General features: G+C 38.7%; 2 protein-coding genes across 3 annotated transcripts; both read right to left on the reverse strand.

Annotated features, from left to right (window-relative positions):
• Positions 1 to 1,644: 1,644 nt before the first annotated feature.
• zdhhc18a (zinc finger DHHC-type palmitoyltransferase 18a) lies at positions 1,645 to 12,958 on the reverse strand. Of its 2 annotated transcripts, XM_058392761.1 has the most exons (10): positions 11,957 to 12,958; positions 9,132 to 9,292; positions 8,879 to 9,028; positions 8,573 to 8,710; positions 8,170 to 8,221; positions 7,751 to 7,853; positions 7,516 to 7,628; positions 7,245 to 7,347; positions 4,716 to 4,782; positions 3,837 to 3,976 (listed from the first exon to the last, which is right to left on the reverse strand). In XM_058392761.1, exons 1-9 carry the CDS (start codon positions 12,196 to 12,198, stop codon positions 4,741 to 4,743), a joined length of 1,104 nt encoding a protein of 367 aa, XP_058248744.1. In that variant the 5' UTR covers positions 12,199 to 12,958; the 3' UTR covers positions 3,837 to 3,976; positions 4,716 to 4,740. The 2 variants fall into 2 exon arrangements, with proteins under 2 accessions (XP_058248734.1, XP_058248744.1); XM_058392751.1 differs by lacking the exon at positions 4,716 to 4,782 and having other exon boundaries at positions 1,645 to 3,976.
• Positions 12,959 to 14,193: 1,235 nt separating this feature from the next.
• On the reverse strand, positions 14,194 to 17,091 carry pigv (phosphatidylinositol glycan anchor biosynthesis, class V). Its single transcript, XM_058401149.1, has 3 exons — positions 16,576 to 17,091; positions 14,787 to 15,932; positions 14,194 to 14,600 (listed from the first exon to the last, which is right to left on the reverse strand). Exons 1-3 carry the CDS (start codon positions 16,663 to 16,665, stop codon positions 14,304 to 14,306), a joined length of 1,533 nt encoding a protein of 510 aa, XP_058257132.1. The 5' UTR covers positions 16,666 to 17,091; the 3' UTR covers positions 14,194 to 14,303.
• Between the last annotated feature and the right edge of the window lie 901 nt (positions 17,092 to 17,992).

Raw genomic sequence — 17,992 nt, forward strand, 5'->3', positions numbered from 1 at the left:
CCCTGAGCTTAATACTTCTGGTACAGGTGTAGCTAAATATCTAACCGACAATATTAAAAAATCTACACAAAAATGTACAACTGTTATCAACCAAGCATGTCTGCATGTGTTCAGAGAATAGAATTTTGTTTTTATATAGAATGAACAGTCCAGTAACACTATAAGCAATAAGTTTAATTTAACTTTTATTTATAAACTCCACATTTTCTAGGTGAATTTCCTCAGTTTGTGCTTTAACACATGCTGCAGAGTTCTGCTTCTTTAATATATCACTTAAAAGAGACAAAGTTGTTATATCTTACAGTAAACACCTTAGACAGCGCGCCAAGATTTTACTCAAATATATCACAACATGTAAAGGAAATGTTGAGGTGAATGCAGTGAATAATGCACAATATTTTCTGTATTATGGATTTCTTTAATTTTTTTTTTTATTTGTTTGTCGTGGTGGAAAGGACATTTTTTCAAATCACACCACCACAATTATTTTCCTTCATACAGTTTCGTTCACTCTTTACTCAAATTGTTTGTATAGGAAGGTGAGCCATGGCACGACATTCACCATGCTTTCATTTATGAACTCTTTATGAAAGACAAATTTTCCAAAAAGGGTATATATGTGAACTTAATGAGCATTTTAACAATTATACTCATCATGTAAAGACACTTTTGATTCGTAATTAAACCTGCTTTTTAATGCAGCAACTGTCCGACAGTTCAAGAAGAACCAGAATGATCACATTCTTCATTAAAAAGATCCAGCCAAAAGTTTTACTAAATCAACAATATTCTGTAACCTCAGGGATAATTATCTCAAGTTAAACATTCCCAACTATGTCCTGCACATTTTAGTGTTTTGTTTTCTGTTAACTCAACCAGTTCAACACATTAATTAGCTGAATAGTTGATTGAGAAAGAAAACACTAAAATGTGCAGGACAGGAAGTATTCCTGGACCTATGACCTAAGCAAATACATCAACGAGTTAAGTTTTGGGTTTATGACATGACTGACATTACAAGGTTTTAAGAATATTCTCTTCCTTATCGTCACATTTTACCGCAGCAAATATCAAAGCCACTCTGAGCTTAAATTATACCCATCCGCCTTCAATCATCTGCACAACTAATCACTTCTTCCTGTTACATTTGTTTTTATTATAAAGCAGACAGAGACCAGATAGAATGAGGAATAAGTACTATATAAACATTCCTCTTCTGATAGTCAAACTGGAACCTGGCAAAAATCCAACGCTGTCTGTCTGTTAGTCTCATGTAGACCAACCTATTACTTTAGAGAGAAGATATGTACCTTCTCTAGATTCATTAAAAAGCAGCACAGCCTGTTTTTGTTGCTCTTTCACTCATCACTTTATCTAAGACTTAATGAGATGAACCATGTTCTTGGGAGCATGGAAATCACTCAGCAGTGCAGGACAGGAGTATATTGGGCCTGAGATTAAGACACACTACTCTGGAAAAGACAGGTCTGGTCAGGATGAAGGATAAATGTGCCATCTAGTGTTGACCAGCAGTTTTCAGGAAACAAGTGGTGAATGATGATCACATTTTTTTTTTTTTTTTAGAAAACATCACAAATTGTATCTGACAATACTGTGAGAATCTGCAAGAAACATTAACCTGTGTTTATTTTATTATTGTTTATTTTTTATGTATAAATTATTTTTAAAGTCCTCTTTGCTTAATAGCATTTCTTTACACTTCTCAAATGACATGAAATAAAAAAAAAAAAAAAAAAAAAAAAACAGACTAAAAATATGATGGGACACTCGTTCATCCAGTCTCAGTTTCAGACAACACTTACAGTAAAGGGTTTGTTGTGTGACGTCAACATGCTCACATGATAACACATTTAGACAGGTTTCATTTCTGGGAAATCTTTCAAACCACCTAGCTGCCAGCTCCTGTTCATCGTTGTCAGTCTCTCCTGCAGTAATTCCTTCAATATCCTGAATTCAACAAAGTTGCTTTCCAACTGCTTTAAAGACGTTCATAATATACAACAGCTCATTTTTAATGCTCATAAACTGGCTGATGATAAGCTCTACGTTATTTGTCCGCCTCTTGTTAACTCAACACGTTATTTGCATTCTTCTTCTAACCTATCCCTGAACTTGATACTCCTTGTGTAGGTGTAGTAAAATGTCTACAAAGCTACATTACTAACCACTCTTAAAAGGTAATACACCAAAAATACAACTCTATAGAAAATCTATAGATGTACAAACCTGTCTGCGTGTGTTCAAAGAACAGATACCTAAACATTTCATGAATATTTTGTTTACATATAGAATGAAGCATACAGTAACACTATAAACACACACACACACACAGCCAGTTTAATTTAACTTTCACTGTGCTTTTAAATGAAGCCCGTGTTTTCTAGGGCAGTTTCACTACACCCGTGTACAATCAATACACAAAAATAGTTCACTCTTGTCTTTTTTTTTTTTTAAAATATTAAGACTAGGACCAAGAACACTGTTTGCAAAGTAAATGTCACTTCCTCAACCTGCTGCTTTTGCCCAACCACAAAGTTTTGCTTCATTACTATATCCTTCAAAATAAAAGTATTGCTCTCCCATCCCATTTTCCCTTACTGATTGTAATACTAGAGCATCACAGTTTGTGTAACTACTCCTGTGTTGAAGTTAAAGGTTTGAATACCACTTCCTAGTCACTTCATTTGAGAGCTTAAATAACTGATCAACAATATACCATCAACACACCAATAAGTAAGCTTTAACACCGTCACGATACATACCTGAGCACTTATTCACTCAGATCAGTTACCAGTTCCTCTAGGATTTTACGATTTTGTGATCGCAATATTTAACACAAAAACTATGGAAACTTGCAGATTTGGGCCAAGATGCATGACAGCATCACAATGCACATTCAGCCAAACCCTCTTCAATTTGTGTGGGTCGAACATGAGTACAGCTCATAGAAAGTAATTACATGTGTCTTTACTTGTAGTCGTTTAAAAGAAAAATCCTCTGCTTGCACCTTCACTAATTCAAAAAAGCACAGCAAAAAGCAATCTTTGGCTGCAACAACCCGACAGAAAAGTAAATAAATAAATCCTGGAGGAACTGGTTTACTTAATAAATTGGATTACTTATCCCTTTTCTGTACGCTATAGCTCATAACGGTTAGATATTTGAGGTCTGTTTGGGTTGCAACATGTCAGGATTCTTCCTGTATACATCTCTGAACTTTAAACAAAAGTTACTGCTATGAATGCAAGTCAATGTGTAAATCTTAAATATGGCTCAAGGCTTAGTGGAACACCAAACACAGCTGTGCACAGTGTGGAGAGAACAGGAAATGACCCTTTCGTGTCAAACGTGTATTGTGCCTCCCACTATTCCCACTCTGCAGATGGAACAGAGGACCGTAATTAATCCTAAATCAATCTTCTGTTTAAAATTTGTCAAATAAATCATAGGTCCAATGGGCGTGTTTTCACTGTTAAGAGTCAGTATGACCCCTGAGAACTTCCTGAGTGAAATGCCATCTGTTAAGTCTAACAGGGCATGTAAATTCTCAGTGCAGTGAATGAATAGAGGGGTGGGGGGGTCGTCAGGTGCTATGACTTGCGTGCTGGGGCTGGTTCATGTGCCCTCAGGTCGGTGGGAGAAAATCCATGTCAGAGGCATCACTGAGAATGAGAGAACCATGGCTAACAGAATAAAGTGAAAGATTGAAGCTAAGTGCCTGAGCATCCAGTGCGCTCATTTGCTGAGGGCATCTCCTGTCTGTCGGATGGTGTTTCTGTCTTCCACAGCAGCTGGTCGAAGACCTGCCAGATGGTGACTTGAGAGTGTTTGAGACAGTAATTAGCAGATTCTCCTGGGTCACTGGTGTGGTCTTGGGTGTGGCTGAACTGCAGCTGCTCTGGACCACTGAGGAGTGAGAAACTGACTCCAAAAGTTCCTTGGCACCCTGTGTGCACTGCATACGGCAAAGCAGGGTGGAAGAGGGAAGAAGAAGAAACATTTTTTATATTGTTCAATGACCACAACAAAACATGCACTAAAAACTGGAGTAGACATCATGGTAAGGATGAGGCAATATAAGCAGCTTAGTTGTACTCTTGAGTACAAAATGTAATGGTACAACAATGTCCCTAGGGTCACTAAGGGATGAAAAGATGACCTAGTTTTGTTAGCAAAAGCAACCAACATATGGGGGCATGAAGGAAAGCTATACAAGTGTATGAAAGTGAGCTTCAAGCTGTGAAACCCAAGTGGCCCTGCCAATAGAAAGAGAGAGAACACTGAGCAAAGTTACAGAATGCACGTACTTCATGAAAAACAGTATTATGAAATGGGGTGTGCCTGTGAGAGTATCAGATGAAGTAAAAAGCATAGGTAGGAGTGCAGACATAGAACAGAAGCAAAAAGCCGGTCCCTGCAGGATGATCCTGTTTGCAATTTCATTTTCATGTAGGCTTAAGCAATGTGAAAAAGTTAGTTGGAGAAAAGTCTCTGCACTGAACACATACAATTTTGACACAAGCAATGTGAAATATATCGAAGTTATGGATGGAGGTTCAGAGTTAGTGCACAGACAGCTAGACATGATGGGAGCAGATACTGAAATGAGTTTCAAACATGGGAAATGATGGTTAGGTCATGAGGGAAGAAGATGGTGACAGTTACATGCAGAAATGCTCGTAACACAATCTTACCATCCAAACTCGGTTCTGCCAGCCATCAGGCAGTGCATGAGATGGCAAATTCCTGACAGTTCCCTTCCTGTTGAAATCAGCTCATTACATTACAATCTGCAAAGTTTAAAATCTACTCATGATGTCCCAAAACTGAAAGGTACATTTTCGGTACTGTGGTAAGCGTACATGTAGTACAGAATGTACCCATTTTGAAACGACAATACAGACATGTAATTTGGTGGAGTTGTAAAGATATTAAATGGAAACCACAACAAAGAAGTCTTAAACTGAATTGGACTGTATAAATAAAATCTAAAATTGAAGAGGACATAATTGTCCTGAAATGTGTAAAAGTCATTTACTTTGGACAAAAGAAAATTAAATTTCCTTAACAATGTAACTCACAGGAGCCAAAACTTTAGCCCTGGACATACTACATATACAGCGTCCACAATTACATTAAATTCCGTTTTAGGGGAAAAGATCCTTGAAAGATATTTAACAGGTGTTCAGATGTTGCCTATGATAAGCTGCTACTAAGTCACAAGCACAGTTACTTGATTACACATAACATCCAATGTAAGTCAGAGCATAACAGTTCACTGAAGAGATGTAACTATATGATTACAAGACATGTAACTATATGATTTTTTTTAAGTTCAGACAAGCACCATATATGACTATATATATATATATATATTATATATATATATATATATATATATATATATATATATATATATATATATATATATATATACACACACACACACACACTATATTGCCAAAAGTATTCGCTCACCCATCCAAATAATCAGAATCAGGTGTTCCAATCACTTCCATGGCCACAGGTGTATAAAATCAAGCACCTAGGCATGCAGACTGTTTTTACAAACATTTGTGAAAGAATGGGTCGCTCTCAGGAGCTCAGTGAATTCCAGCGTGGAACTGTGATAGGATGCCACCTGTGCAACAAATCCAGTCGTGAAATTTCCTCGCTCCTAAATATTCCACAGTCAACTGTCAGCTGTATTATAAGAACGTGGAAGTGTTTGGGAACGACAGCAACTCAGCCACGAAGTGGTAGGCCACGTAAACTGACGGAGCGGGGTCAGCGGATGCTGAGGTGCATAGTGCAAAGAGGTCGCCAACTTTCTGCAGAGTCAATCGCTACAGACCTCCAAACTTCATGTGGCCTTCAGATTAGCTCAAGAACAGTGCGCAGAGAGCTTCATGGAATGGGTTTCCATGGCCGAGCGGCTGCATCCTAGCCATACATCACCAAGTGCAATGCAAAGTGTCGGATGCAGTGGTGTAAAGCACGCCGCCACTGGACTCTAGAGCAGTGGAGACGTGTTCTCTGGAGTGATGAATCGCGCTTCTCCATCTGGCAATCTGATGGACGAGTCTGGGTTTGGCGGTTGCCAGGAGAACGGTACTAGTCTGACTGCACTGTGCCAAGTGTAAAGTTTGGTGGAGGGGGATTATGGTGTGGGGTTGTTTTTCAGGAGCTGGGCTTGGCCCCTTAGTTCCAGTGAAAGGAACTCTGAATGCTTCAGCATACCAAGACATTTTGGACAATTCCATGCTCCCAACTTTGTGGGAACAGTTTGGAGCTGGCCCCTTCCTCTTCCAACATGACTGTGCACCAGTGACCAAAGCAAGGTCCATAAAGACATGGATGACAGAGTCTGGTGTGGATGAACTTGACTGGCCTGCACAGAGTCCTGACCTCAACCCGATAGAACACCTTTGGGATGAATTAGAGCGGAGACTGAGAGCCACTGAGAAATTCCCATAAACACACTCCTAAACCTTGTGGACAGCCTTCCCAGAAGAGTTGAAGCTGTTATAGCTACAAAGGGTGGACCGACGTCATACTGAACCCTATGGATTAGGAATGGGATGTCACTTAAGTTCATATGCGAGTCAAGGCAGGTGAGCGAATACTTTTGGCAATATAGTGTGTATATATATATATATATATATATATATATATATATATATATATATATATATATATATATATATCCTTATGATTTAATGTAATACCGTGAAAGAGTGAAATTCTAGTGCAAGTATTCTTCTAATGCAATCAGAGAACTTAAAGTTAAATTTTTTGGGAAATAATAGCCAACATAATATTTTTTCCTATACCTGTACCAGATAAATAAAATACATTACTGATTGCCTTTCTAGTCAAGAAAGAAACATTTACAACATCAAGAAGAAACATTTAGAACAAACATCCCCAGCCTTTTTTGTACTATGGACCGGTTTGATGCAGGACAATTTTTTTCGCAGGAAGGGGGGAAAGATTGGTTGGGGGGAGCTCTCTAGTGACATTTGTTTTTGGGGTGGGTTAGCTTGCAGACTTAATGATGTATGGAAGAACCTGCGACATATATACATACATATGTATGTATATAAAATTATAAGTTCCAAATGATCCACGGTCAGGTACCGGTCCACAGCACGGTAGTTGGGGACACCTGATTTAAAGGAGATAACTCTGTCTTATTTACAGCCACTAGATGGCACTCTTACCATGTTGGTGTCATTCTTTGTCATAAAAGGATGAATTTCAGTTTCAGATGTAACTGTTTGAGGGATGACATCTGGAGGTAAAAACCCTCTTCTGTCAATTAAGCTGAAAGACAGCATCACATTAATGTTAGTATATGACTGAACTGAATGATATAAACTGTTGTAATGTTGTATTGATGCTACTGGGAAAATATTTGCAGTTTGTGACAGCAATAACATCCGGTACCTTGTGTGTAACTTATTTGACTTATTATTCTAGGACTGTACTGACCTGGGAGGCATTGGACCACACAGCACAACACAGCAGTTAGTGAAGATGTTGTTATAGCTGTAAGGGTTCTCAGATTCTTCCACACCTCTTTTACTTGACCAAGAGCCCTTAATCTGAGAAAATAAAAGTTGCATAACAAGGGTATCTGTTAAACTGCATGTTTCTTATTTCATAAACATTGGAGAAGAAAGTGTAATATTGTACAGGATTGAATTTTTTTTTTAACAACACGTACATCTTCATTTGTTGTGAGATTGGAAGCCACCAAGTAGGTATGGAAGCCTGACAGACCCAGGATTGACCAGATGGAGAAGAAACAAACAACCAGTTCCACAACATTACCAGAGGGTTAAGGTTTAGCACTGATATAAGATATTTATTTCCTACATAAATTACTGTTGCATCCCTGGTTATCTAAGAAGAAATAATAATAATAATAATAAAGCACAAATTCATGAAAACAGGTATGCTATGATGGTCAGTGACAGTATTGCAACAAGAGGAAGCAATTTATTAACTCTACAGCCCAAAGAAACGACCGAACCAATTAGGGATGAACAGGCTTAGGATCAGAAGAAGACATGGCAGGCTATGGTCCTGGGTACATGTGAATCAGTCATGGCTCTAAACAAGGCATTGAGACAGAAAGGATATCTGGCTGGACTCTCCTGTAAGGCATGTACGAAACCTTTCCCACCTTGTGATCCTGTAGATAAAATTTTACAGTCAAGCAATATTTCACAATGAAGACCCCTATATTATATATATATATATATATATATATATATATATATATATATATATATATATATATATATATATATATATATATATAAACAAACACCAAAAACAAAACAAAAAGCTACTGTGGTAACATTTACATGTTATGTTTTGTGAATAGGAACTGCTTTCAATTCCTCATGAAACCCAATACAACAACTGGTCACTGTTCATTCCAAACTAACAATAAAATCCATAAATACCCCAATGCTTCAGTACCAAAACATTTTAATTGTATTTTTTGAGATCAGCTTATAGTATATGGTATGGGACTTACGTAACGTGAGGTGCGTGATCACACAGCCAAAGATGAAGGAGGTAAGAAAGGACAACGAAACTATGAAAGTATAGAAAAAGCGGTAGTTGCGCTTGCCGACACAATTCCCCACCCACGGGCAGTGGTGATCAAAGCGCTCTGTATGGGGAAGATATGCACGAATCATTGCATCATAATGAAAACCAAACAAATTTACATAAAATTCTGGGTAACTGTTCTGTTTGGTTCATTTTAAGTTTATGATAAAAAAAACATTCTCTGTCTTATCATCACCATAAAATTACAGATTTAAAATGAGAGCCTCACCTACACAGTTGTCACACAGACTACAGTGTGAAGTTCGGGGTGGACGGAACATCTTGCAGGTGAAACAGTATTTGAGTTTGACCAGCTGTCCGTTTATGAGGATCTCTTTAGTCCGAGGCGGGGGTCGATATGTAGCTGACCCAGAATTATCTAAGGATACAAACAGCTTATTAGAGGAACACATAAAATGAAGAATTAAAATCATATAAATCAACCTGTTCTACATTTAAGACCTCATACACAACTGTTTTACCTATTTGGCGCTCAATATCAGCAGCTTCCTCTGGTAAAGCCCTGGGTAAGATCCCTGGGTCTGTAAAACTGGTGCGAAGAAGGGTGATGATCACAAAGAGAAAAAGCACTGCAGCAATCACTGGGATGCAGATGGTGAGGTGAGCCACCAGAAAAGGACAACTGAAGGGAAAGAAATGGCAAAACTGTGATTGCTTAACAGTTGCTCAACAAAATGCTGAATATATTAACCAGTATAAAGTCACGGCAAAAGCAGTTTATTTCCCAGTCTTTCCTTGGTGATCAGTGTCAGTCACATGAGGCAGAACTACATACATCAGGCCCTAGACATACTGCATATAAAACATCCACAATTATATTAAATTCAGCATTTGTGAATCATATACAAACCCCATTGTTTTGTTAACTCTATATACTGACATTGACAAGACATTTGTGTTTGAGATCATTATAGAATATGAGATGATCAATCAGAATTTTAGTTTTCATTACCTGCTATTTATATCTACGTGTGTTACACAACTAGGACTTTTTCGGTGATCAAAAACATCAGAACATCAAGTCAAGTAGCTTTTATAGTCACTTCAACCACAGTTGATGCAGTACACTACACAGTATACACAATAAAACGTTCCTCTACATAAGACAAAACTAAAGGCTAAAATTTTAAAAATTAACTTATCACATAAAGAGCATGTGTCATGCCATGACATAAAAACAGTGGGCCAGATTGGAATTCACAAAGTAGTACAGTTCTGGGAGCAATATTATCCTCTACCAAAGTGATGGAAAGGCCGAAGTATGGAGAAACTGATAGGTGAAGCATGGTGGTGGTAGTGTAATGGCTTGGGCTTGCATGGCTGCTTCTGGAACAAGCGCTTGCTCTTTATCGATGTAATTGCTGATAGCAGCAACAGAATGAAGTCTCAGAAGTCTATAGAAACAATGTTTGCCAATTTACTGAGAAATGCCTCCAACCTAATTGGGAGGAACTTTATCATGCAGCAATGCAATCACCTAAAAAACACTCTGCCAAAAGAACAAAGCACTCAATCATGAAGGAAATAAAGTCTTAGACTGGACAAGTCAGTCACCAGACTTGAACCCAAGCGAGCAGTATTTCATCTCCTGAAGAGAAGACTGAATGGGGAAAATTCCACAAAACAAACAACTGAAAGAAGCTGCAGAAATAAATTGGCCTTGCCTTTTCAATACCCTCAGATGTGACTGTGTATGATAGAGTATAGTTATCGGATTACACATACAACTTAAGTCACAGCACAACATGTTGCTGAAAGGAAACACGTGTAAGTATATGATTCATTTCTTTTTCTTCAGTTCTTACAAGCACCACATGTATGATTAGGCTTGTAAATACATGTAAATATGGCAAAGCAGTAGTTCTTTTTGCTCATAAAAATCCAGATATTTTCTAAAAATGTTTTAATCTTAACAGACTTGCCATGTTCTATTTCCTGCTGATTTCAACTGTATAATAAAATCCAGATCATTCTGAAATGTTTTGGGTGGTGCTCACAACTCCAGAGTCAGGTTTCTCTCTGTGTAAACTTCTACGCAGGTCTTTCTCTGCACGGGTTTCCTGTGAATCCTCCCAACTCACAAAAGCATGTCAGTAGGTGGACTAGATATACATAATTGCCCCAGGGTGTGAATGTGTGTATGCATGGTGCACTTTGACAGATACTCTATTCCTGCTTCATGCACAGTGCTCCTTGCATAGGCTTCAGATCTAATGCAACCCTGAGCAGGGAAAAAGGGACTGAAAAGAAGGGATTTACAAAATGTTCATCTTTGGTCAACATTTTACTGGTCACAGGATAATGTTCTTTTTTTTAAACCTTTTTTGTAAATACACTATATTGCCAAAAGTTTTGGGACACCTGAAATCATTGAATTCAGGTCTTGTTTTTCAGGGGTTGGGCTTGGCCCCATAGTTCCAGTAAAAGGAACTCTTAATGCTTCAGCATACCAAGACATTTTGGACAATTTCATGCTCCCAACTTTGTGGGAACAATTTGGGGATGACCCCTTCCTGTTCCAATCTTGCTCCTTCCAATGCACAAAGCAAGGTCCATAAAGACATGGATGAGTGAGTTTGGTGTGGAGGAACTTGATTGGCCTGCACAGAGTCCTGACCTCAACTCTATAAAACACCTTTGGGATGTTTTATGCGAGCCAGGCCAAAACTCCAAGCCAGGCCAAAACTGTGACATCTGCCTTTACATGCACATGAATGTAATATGGAGTTGGCCCACTCTTTGTAGCTATAACAGCTTCAACTCTTCTGGGAAGGCTTTCCAGAAGGTTTAGGAGTGTGTTTATGGGAATTTTCGACCATTCCTCTAGAAGCGCATTTGTGAGGTCAGGCACTGATGTTGGACGAGAAGGTCTGGCTCGCAGTCTCTGCTCTAATTCATCCCAAAGGTGTTTTATACGGTTGAGGTCAGGATTCTGTGCAGGTCAGTCAAATTCCTCCACACCAAACTCGCTCATCCATGTCTTTATGGATCTTACTTTGTGCACTGGTGTACAGTCATGTTGGAACAGGAAGGGGTCATCCCCAAACTGGTCCGACAAACAAAATGTCTTGGTATGCTGAATTCAATGATTTGAAGGGGTGTCCCAAAACCTTTGGCAATATAGTATACTATCCAGATCTGGATGTAAGCCATAGAAGACTCCAGAATAACTGCAAACTTTTATTTCAAATGAAGAGATGAAGCAGAGACATTATGGAGGTGTTAGAATAGTATTGGTACAAACAGCTGAAAGAAATGAGAATGTGAAAATTACTGAAGTACTCACTCAAATATAAAGAATAAGGTAGAGGTGAGGACAATAAGGCTGAGGGTCAGGGGCAGCACACCGCACTGACGGGCCACGATGATGCGTCCATTACAGTAGAAACGGTTTTTCCCAGGAAACACTTCCCATTTTCTCCTCGGGTGAGGAAGCTCTTTTCTCGGGTGTGACAGAGTGGAAGCCGGGGTAGAAGCTGGGGTTCCGAGTGCTCTGGGGTCAATTTGTTGGTATTCACAGTTTTTCATTGTAGGCGATAGTGACCAATGAATTCAGAGGAGGTAGCCGGAGGAGGTCAGATGTAATCGCGGGGTGGCTAATAACGATTTCAACTACTAAAATGATGATTTTGCCTATGAATTTCAGTACATGAAGGAACAGAGCTCGTGTATAACTTCATAGCTGACAAAAACACAGCAGAAGCACATTAATAAGATTCTCTTAACACAGTCTCTCTGACATAGCCCTCACCTTTACTTACCCTTAACCGATAAGCAAAGCTAACGTCAAATCCCCCTTGTTGTTTAATGATATTTGAAGTCGTCGTTCATACACAATTTACTATATTCACAGCACACCGTGATATCATTAGACAAAGACTTAAGCTAGTAAACAATACTGACTGTCTAGCCGATCAGTTAGCACTCATTATAGGTTTATATGACGCTGTTTAATGCCAGTCACGCTAATTCATTCCTGATCCCTCACATTACCTTATTACACTGCTGCGTTTATTGTTACAAGAAAGCAAAAGGCCTCCAGCTAGCGAGATAGCCAATTAGCTGAGCCAGTTAGCCATGCTAGGCTAAGCCATGGAGTCTGACAGTTGAGCCCATTCAGACGCTACCAGCAGACGGTGAAGCAGTTCGATATCCGATAACGAGCCTTCGTTACACAGGAGCTCTGTCTACAGGTTCACGCTGTACATTGATTGTAAAACAAACCCCTGTATTTTTGACACAAGCTTGGTTAACTTCCTGGACGAGTCGTCTGATTGGCCAAGAGCCCAAAAATTAAACCCGCCTTCACATGTCTGACCAATAAGGTGACGGCTCCCAGATCATCGCGCAAGTGGGCGCACCATAGGTCACTTACTGGAAAAAAAAATGACAGTATTCACACTATAAACTATTTTAGAAATAAGGCTTATTTGGTATTACCTATATGGTTTCATGTTTAATACGCTGGCTTAGAAGTGCTTACATGTGCATTCATTCTCATAAAGCTTGCCTTATATGTTAGAAATAATATACTTGTTATATTTATATATATCTGAACTGAAATGTGATAACTTGTGTTCATTGTAAAAAAACAGGTAAAGATGCCAAGATTCTTTTCAGCTTAAGTAATGTGCACTTTTTTAGAAAGGTCTGTTTCTAAAAAGCCATCAGATGGCGCTACAACTCAGGCTTAGATAAATAAATTTCTATCAAATGAAAGATGTGGATCCTATGACAATGCACATAATTTTCTGCTTTCAGAAACAGATATGTGTATTGCAGAATGTTTACCTGAGAGAGGATAAAGTGTCTTAAGTAAGTTGTTGGGCCTGCACATACTCTATATTGCCAAAAGTTTTGGGACACCCCTCCAAATCATTGAATTCAGGTGTTGTTTTTCAGGGGTTGGGCTTGACCCATCGTTCCAGTGAAAGGAACTCTTTCAGCATACCAAGACATTTTGGACAATTTCATGCTTCCAGCTTTGTGGGAATAGTTGGGGATGACCCCTTCCTGTTCCAACATGACTGTACACCAGAGCACAAAGCAAGGTCCATAAAGACATTTCATTTGTGACATGTCTGTACACATGGTCTGTGCTGCAAATTGACATTTTGAGTAATAAGTGTAAATTTTCAATAACACCACAAGCCTTTAAATTCTATTATGCAGGCCACACACAACACTATTATTGCTAATACAATGCTGAAGATGGTGATATGATCATGTATAATACTGACTCGTGTGTATGTATATATAATACAATACAAGTCTGACACTAGGATAGAAGGGATGTGTCTTACAATCTTGCATGCATGCCAACATTCAATGCATCGTGCATGATTAACCTGTTTGACAAGTCTAGGTGTTCAACAGGTTTAAGAGCAACTAGTATTTCTTGGGTAAAGTGACACATCTGTCTATTGAATCCATTTTAGAGTCATCCTGCAACTAGAAGCTATCTGAAAACACATTTATATTCAACACACAGGATAAGATAAAGAATGCATATCTTTATTGAACAAACACTTTAAAAAATCATTTTGTTAAGCAGACCTTCATGAGAATCCACAATTAGAAGGTAAGACGCTGCAGATGCACAAATGTGACTCACAAAAGCCATACCTTTTCCATCAGGTCCAAGGTAAGAAGTTACAGTGCAGAGCCAAACCTAACAGCCAGTATGACATGAAGTATCCCAGAATGCAGTGAGTGGGAAAGGAGCAAGTCCTCCAGCGCATAAGGAGCTTAGTGATAGGGTTGCTAATGTACATTAAAGAAAAATTACAAATGTTTTGTTCCAAGGTGTTCTGTCCATGGCCATAAGCCAAATTTTTGTCTTCCTTTAACAAGGGTTCACATGAAAGAAGAAGGTGACCACTAATCCAGAAGATCACAGGTGAAGATGAGGCTAGAAAACGGGTAAGCACCTAGTGGAAACATTTAAACCAATGTTATAATACAAAATTCGCTACTAAATTGCTACTTCAAAATAAAATGATACAGATATAATATGTGGTCAAATATAATTAATGAATGATGAAGGTTTGAAATTTAGCACTTGCCAAAAAATAAAGACAATCCCTACTTGGTGTGTCAGTTTAAGAGAACCTTACCTGTACATGCATGCAGAATACACCAAATGATAGCAACACCGAGCAGTGAACGATGTACACAAACACCTTCGGGCAGTAGAGGCCAGTTGGTGCTTTTCTGTCTTTCTTTTTCTTTCCAATCTCCGTTAGCCCAAGATGCAAACAAAAACGTGGATTAGCCATTATGTACATGTACGACGCCAGTGCACTCAGTGTGGCGACTGGGAGTGCCAGGAGGAAATTGGGTATCTGCTTTAACTGGAAATATCGGAGGAAACCGACATCCCAGTACACATCCTGAATATAGGAGTAGAGCAACGGAACAGGTTTCATGCACCAGCTTGGTGTGGGTGCTGCTGCATCAGGAACTCTGTATCCTTTCTCCCTGGCCAGGTTGAGAAAAGCAGGAGAAATCTGCTCCTCACTCATAGATGGCAGACAGAATGTGTAGTAGCCATAAAACTGGAAGAGGCAAAATGGTAGCACAACGACTGCAATGTAAAGTGGTGATGTAAGCAAAAACCTCAGAGCTGCACAGCTGTAGTGCCATGCAGATCCTTTGTTAAACACCTGAGTGAGACTCCGCTGCAGGGGCAGGTATAACAGAAAGCCAGCATTCACAAGTCCATTAGCACGTGCTGCAGTGGAAAGACCTAGAAGAAAACATGCTCCAATCGTAAACCCCCTCTCTAATAAATACAAACCGCCAAAGGTGAGTAGTGCAAAAAGACTTTCTGAATAGCCAGCTAACATAAAAACATTGGCTGGTGTGAGGCAGTATATAAGACTTGAGATCAGGGCAAGTTTTCGGTCCTGTAAAACCAGACGGCTTAGCCCATACAGTGCCACTGCACTCATCACAAAGAGTGTGCTATTAGCTATGGCCACTGTCACGAGTAAGCGTCCATGTACTGTCAAAAAGGGACTCAGAGGCCATAGCAGGACGGTTGCTAGCAAACGCAGGACCAGTGGAAAGAGTGGGAAGAAAGCGAAGTTGTGCTCATACAAGTAGCCATGTTCAGCTATGAAGAGAAAATGTTCAGCATCCCAGCGGCCTAATCCACTAAAGAGTAGCTCGATGGTGTGGTCCAAGACGAGTGGTTCCTCTGACCGGGGTGGACTGAAGGCATCCGCTTCATGATCAGGGATGAGAGCATTCAGCACAGCCTGTGTGAGAGGAAGAGGAAGAATATGAACGTTTTCTAATTTGTATACGCCTTCGAAGGCAGTTCATAGGCAAATAGAATAAAAAAGGTGTTTTCTCTTAATCATTCTGATTTAAAAAATTTTTTAATCTGCTCTTGTGGGGTGTTCCCGGTCTGCAGTGGTCAGTATCTATCAAAAGTGGTCCAAGGAAGGAACAGTGGTGAACCGGCGACATGATCATGTGCGGTCAAGGCTCACTGATGCAGGTGGGGAGCGAAGGCTGGCCCGTGTGATCCAATCCAACAGACAAGCTACTGTTGCTCAAATTGCTGAAGAAGTTAATGCTGGTTCTGATAGAAAGTTTGTTGTGTTTTGGCAGCAAAATGGGGACCAACACTATATTACGCAGGTTGTCATAATGTAATATATTATGGCGATTTTTACTTAGAATTAGTTTTTTTATTGTTCGGTGTTTTGTTACATTAAATCATGTAAAGCGTCTTTATCCTTTTTAATGCTCCAGTACAACACATTCACTCAGAACACCACCACACCTCCACTGGTCCAACAGGTGATACTAGTCAAGCTTCAAAATAAAAATAATAATAAAAAACAATAAATAAAATAAGTGATTTTAGTAGCAGTGTCGCTGTGGCCGTCGTACCTGTAAAATAAGTGATAATACTCGCGTAAAAGCAGCAAAGCGCACAATTATCTGTACATCTTTTTTCCCATGAATGCCTGGAATCAGCATAGCGCACAAATCCTGTTCAGCAGCTCATACTACACACCAAGCATCTTTGGAGCTTAACAACTATATTTCCGCCGCAAAAGCATTTTTTTTAAATTTAATTGTTAGATCGAATTAGTCCTACAGTTTCACAGCGTGGGAAATTTGATAAAGACTAAGGATGCGTGAAAGAAGTATCTTAAGCAAAAATGATTGCCACTACGCAAGCCGTACCGGAAACACGGATTTGTACTGCGCATGTGCGGAAACTTGGGGTTTGTCCTGCGCATGCGCGAAATTGCTGCCAACAACACAGAACATTATATTATTAGTAGTGTTAAAACAATAGTATTAAAAATACCCGAAACTGCCGAGAAGTCGATGCATGCGCAGTACAAACCGTGTTCCCGGTACGGATCGAATAGTGACGATGATTAAAAGAAAAAAAAAATTATAACAATAATAATAATACAAAGGAGTTAAGCCTTGGATAAAAATGGTTCTACTTCCGGTCTATTAGAGTGAGCCACGCTGTCAAAGTAAAAGTATTCTTCTTTCAACTCCAGGAAGCAGTAATGATTATTCGATGGTATTGACACAGCCATTAGTTACTGTAGTTAACTACTGTACAATACCGCAAATAAAAGCGCTGAGAATCAGTAACTAATCAGCTAATTAAAGGGATCATTATACATACACATACATTATATATATATATATATATATATATATATATATTAAATAAATAAATAAATGTATGTGTGTATGTATAATTATATAATTAGCTGTAATAATGTTCAGTAATTGTATCAGTGTTTAATACAGGGACCTATTTAAGATAATCCCTTTAATTAGCTGATTAGTTACTGATTCTATGTTTGTTAGTCAATTCTAAAATATATGCATCATACCTGTGCTGATTTTCTCATTATAGAAAGAATACACAGTATTATTTAAGAAGGTCACCAGGAAGTGACGTCATTATCCTTGACGAGGCAACCTTCTCATCAAAACAATGACTTTCATTTGAAACGTGAAGAAACTTTTTATACACTTTGCAATTTTCTTTAATTTGTAAAACCTTTCTTTTAAAAACATTTCAAACTTGTCAACTTTAAGTCCAGTTGCTTACTTGTGCAAAAGAGCACAAAATTGTTCCTCATATTGTATGAAGTAGCACTTATCTGAAAGACAACTCCAAATACCAAATAACTGTAAATGGTAAATAAATAAATAAATAAATAAAGTAAAAACTTATTGACAAAAATGGGCTAAAGGTGTGTTTTGGTTATTTTTACATAAAAAAACACCTTTTTTAGGCATTTCAAATATATCCTCTTTCCAAAAAAAT

The sequence above is a fragment of the Hemibagrus wyckioides genome, linkage group LG01 (assembly GCF_019097595.1).
Source record: "Hemibagrus wyckioides isolate EC202008001 linkage group LG01, SWU_Hwy_1.0, whole genome shotgun sequence".
Lineage (NCBI taxonomy): Eukaryota > Metazoa > Chordata > Actinopteri > Siluriformes > Bagridae > Hemibagrus > Hemibagrus wyckioides.

What these genes read in the sequence shown, in the direction of transcription:
- zdhhc18a (XM_058392751.1), bottom strand. Translation starts at nt 12,198, where the DNA reads ATGAAAAACTGTGAATACCAACAAATTGACCCCAGAGCACTCGGAACC. An exon ending in TGATATTGAGCGCCAAATAG is followed by an intron (nt 9,029 to 9,131) that starts GTAAAACAGTTG and finishes TTGTATCCTTAG; the next exon opens with ATAATTCTGGGTCAGCTACA. An exon ending in TCTGTGTGACAACTGTGTAG is followed by an intron (nt 8,711 to 8,878) that starts GTGAGGCTCTCA and finishes TTCCCCATACAG; the next exon opens with AGCGCTTTGATCACCACTGC.
- pigv (XM_058401149.1), bottom strand. Translation starts at nt 16,665, where the DNA reads ATGCTGATTCCAGGCATTCATGGGAAAAAAGATGTACAGATAATTGTG. An exon ending in TATTATCACTTATTTTACAG is followed by an intron (nt 15,933 to 16,575) that starts GTACGACGGCCA and finishes CCTCTCACACAG; the next exon opens with GCTGTGCTGAATGCTCTCAT. An exon ending in TATTCTGCATGCATGTACAG is followed by an intron (nt 14,601 to 14,786) that starts GTAAGGTTCTCT and finishes TGTTTCCACTAG; the next exon opens with GTGCTTACCCGTTTTCTAGC.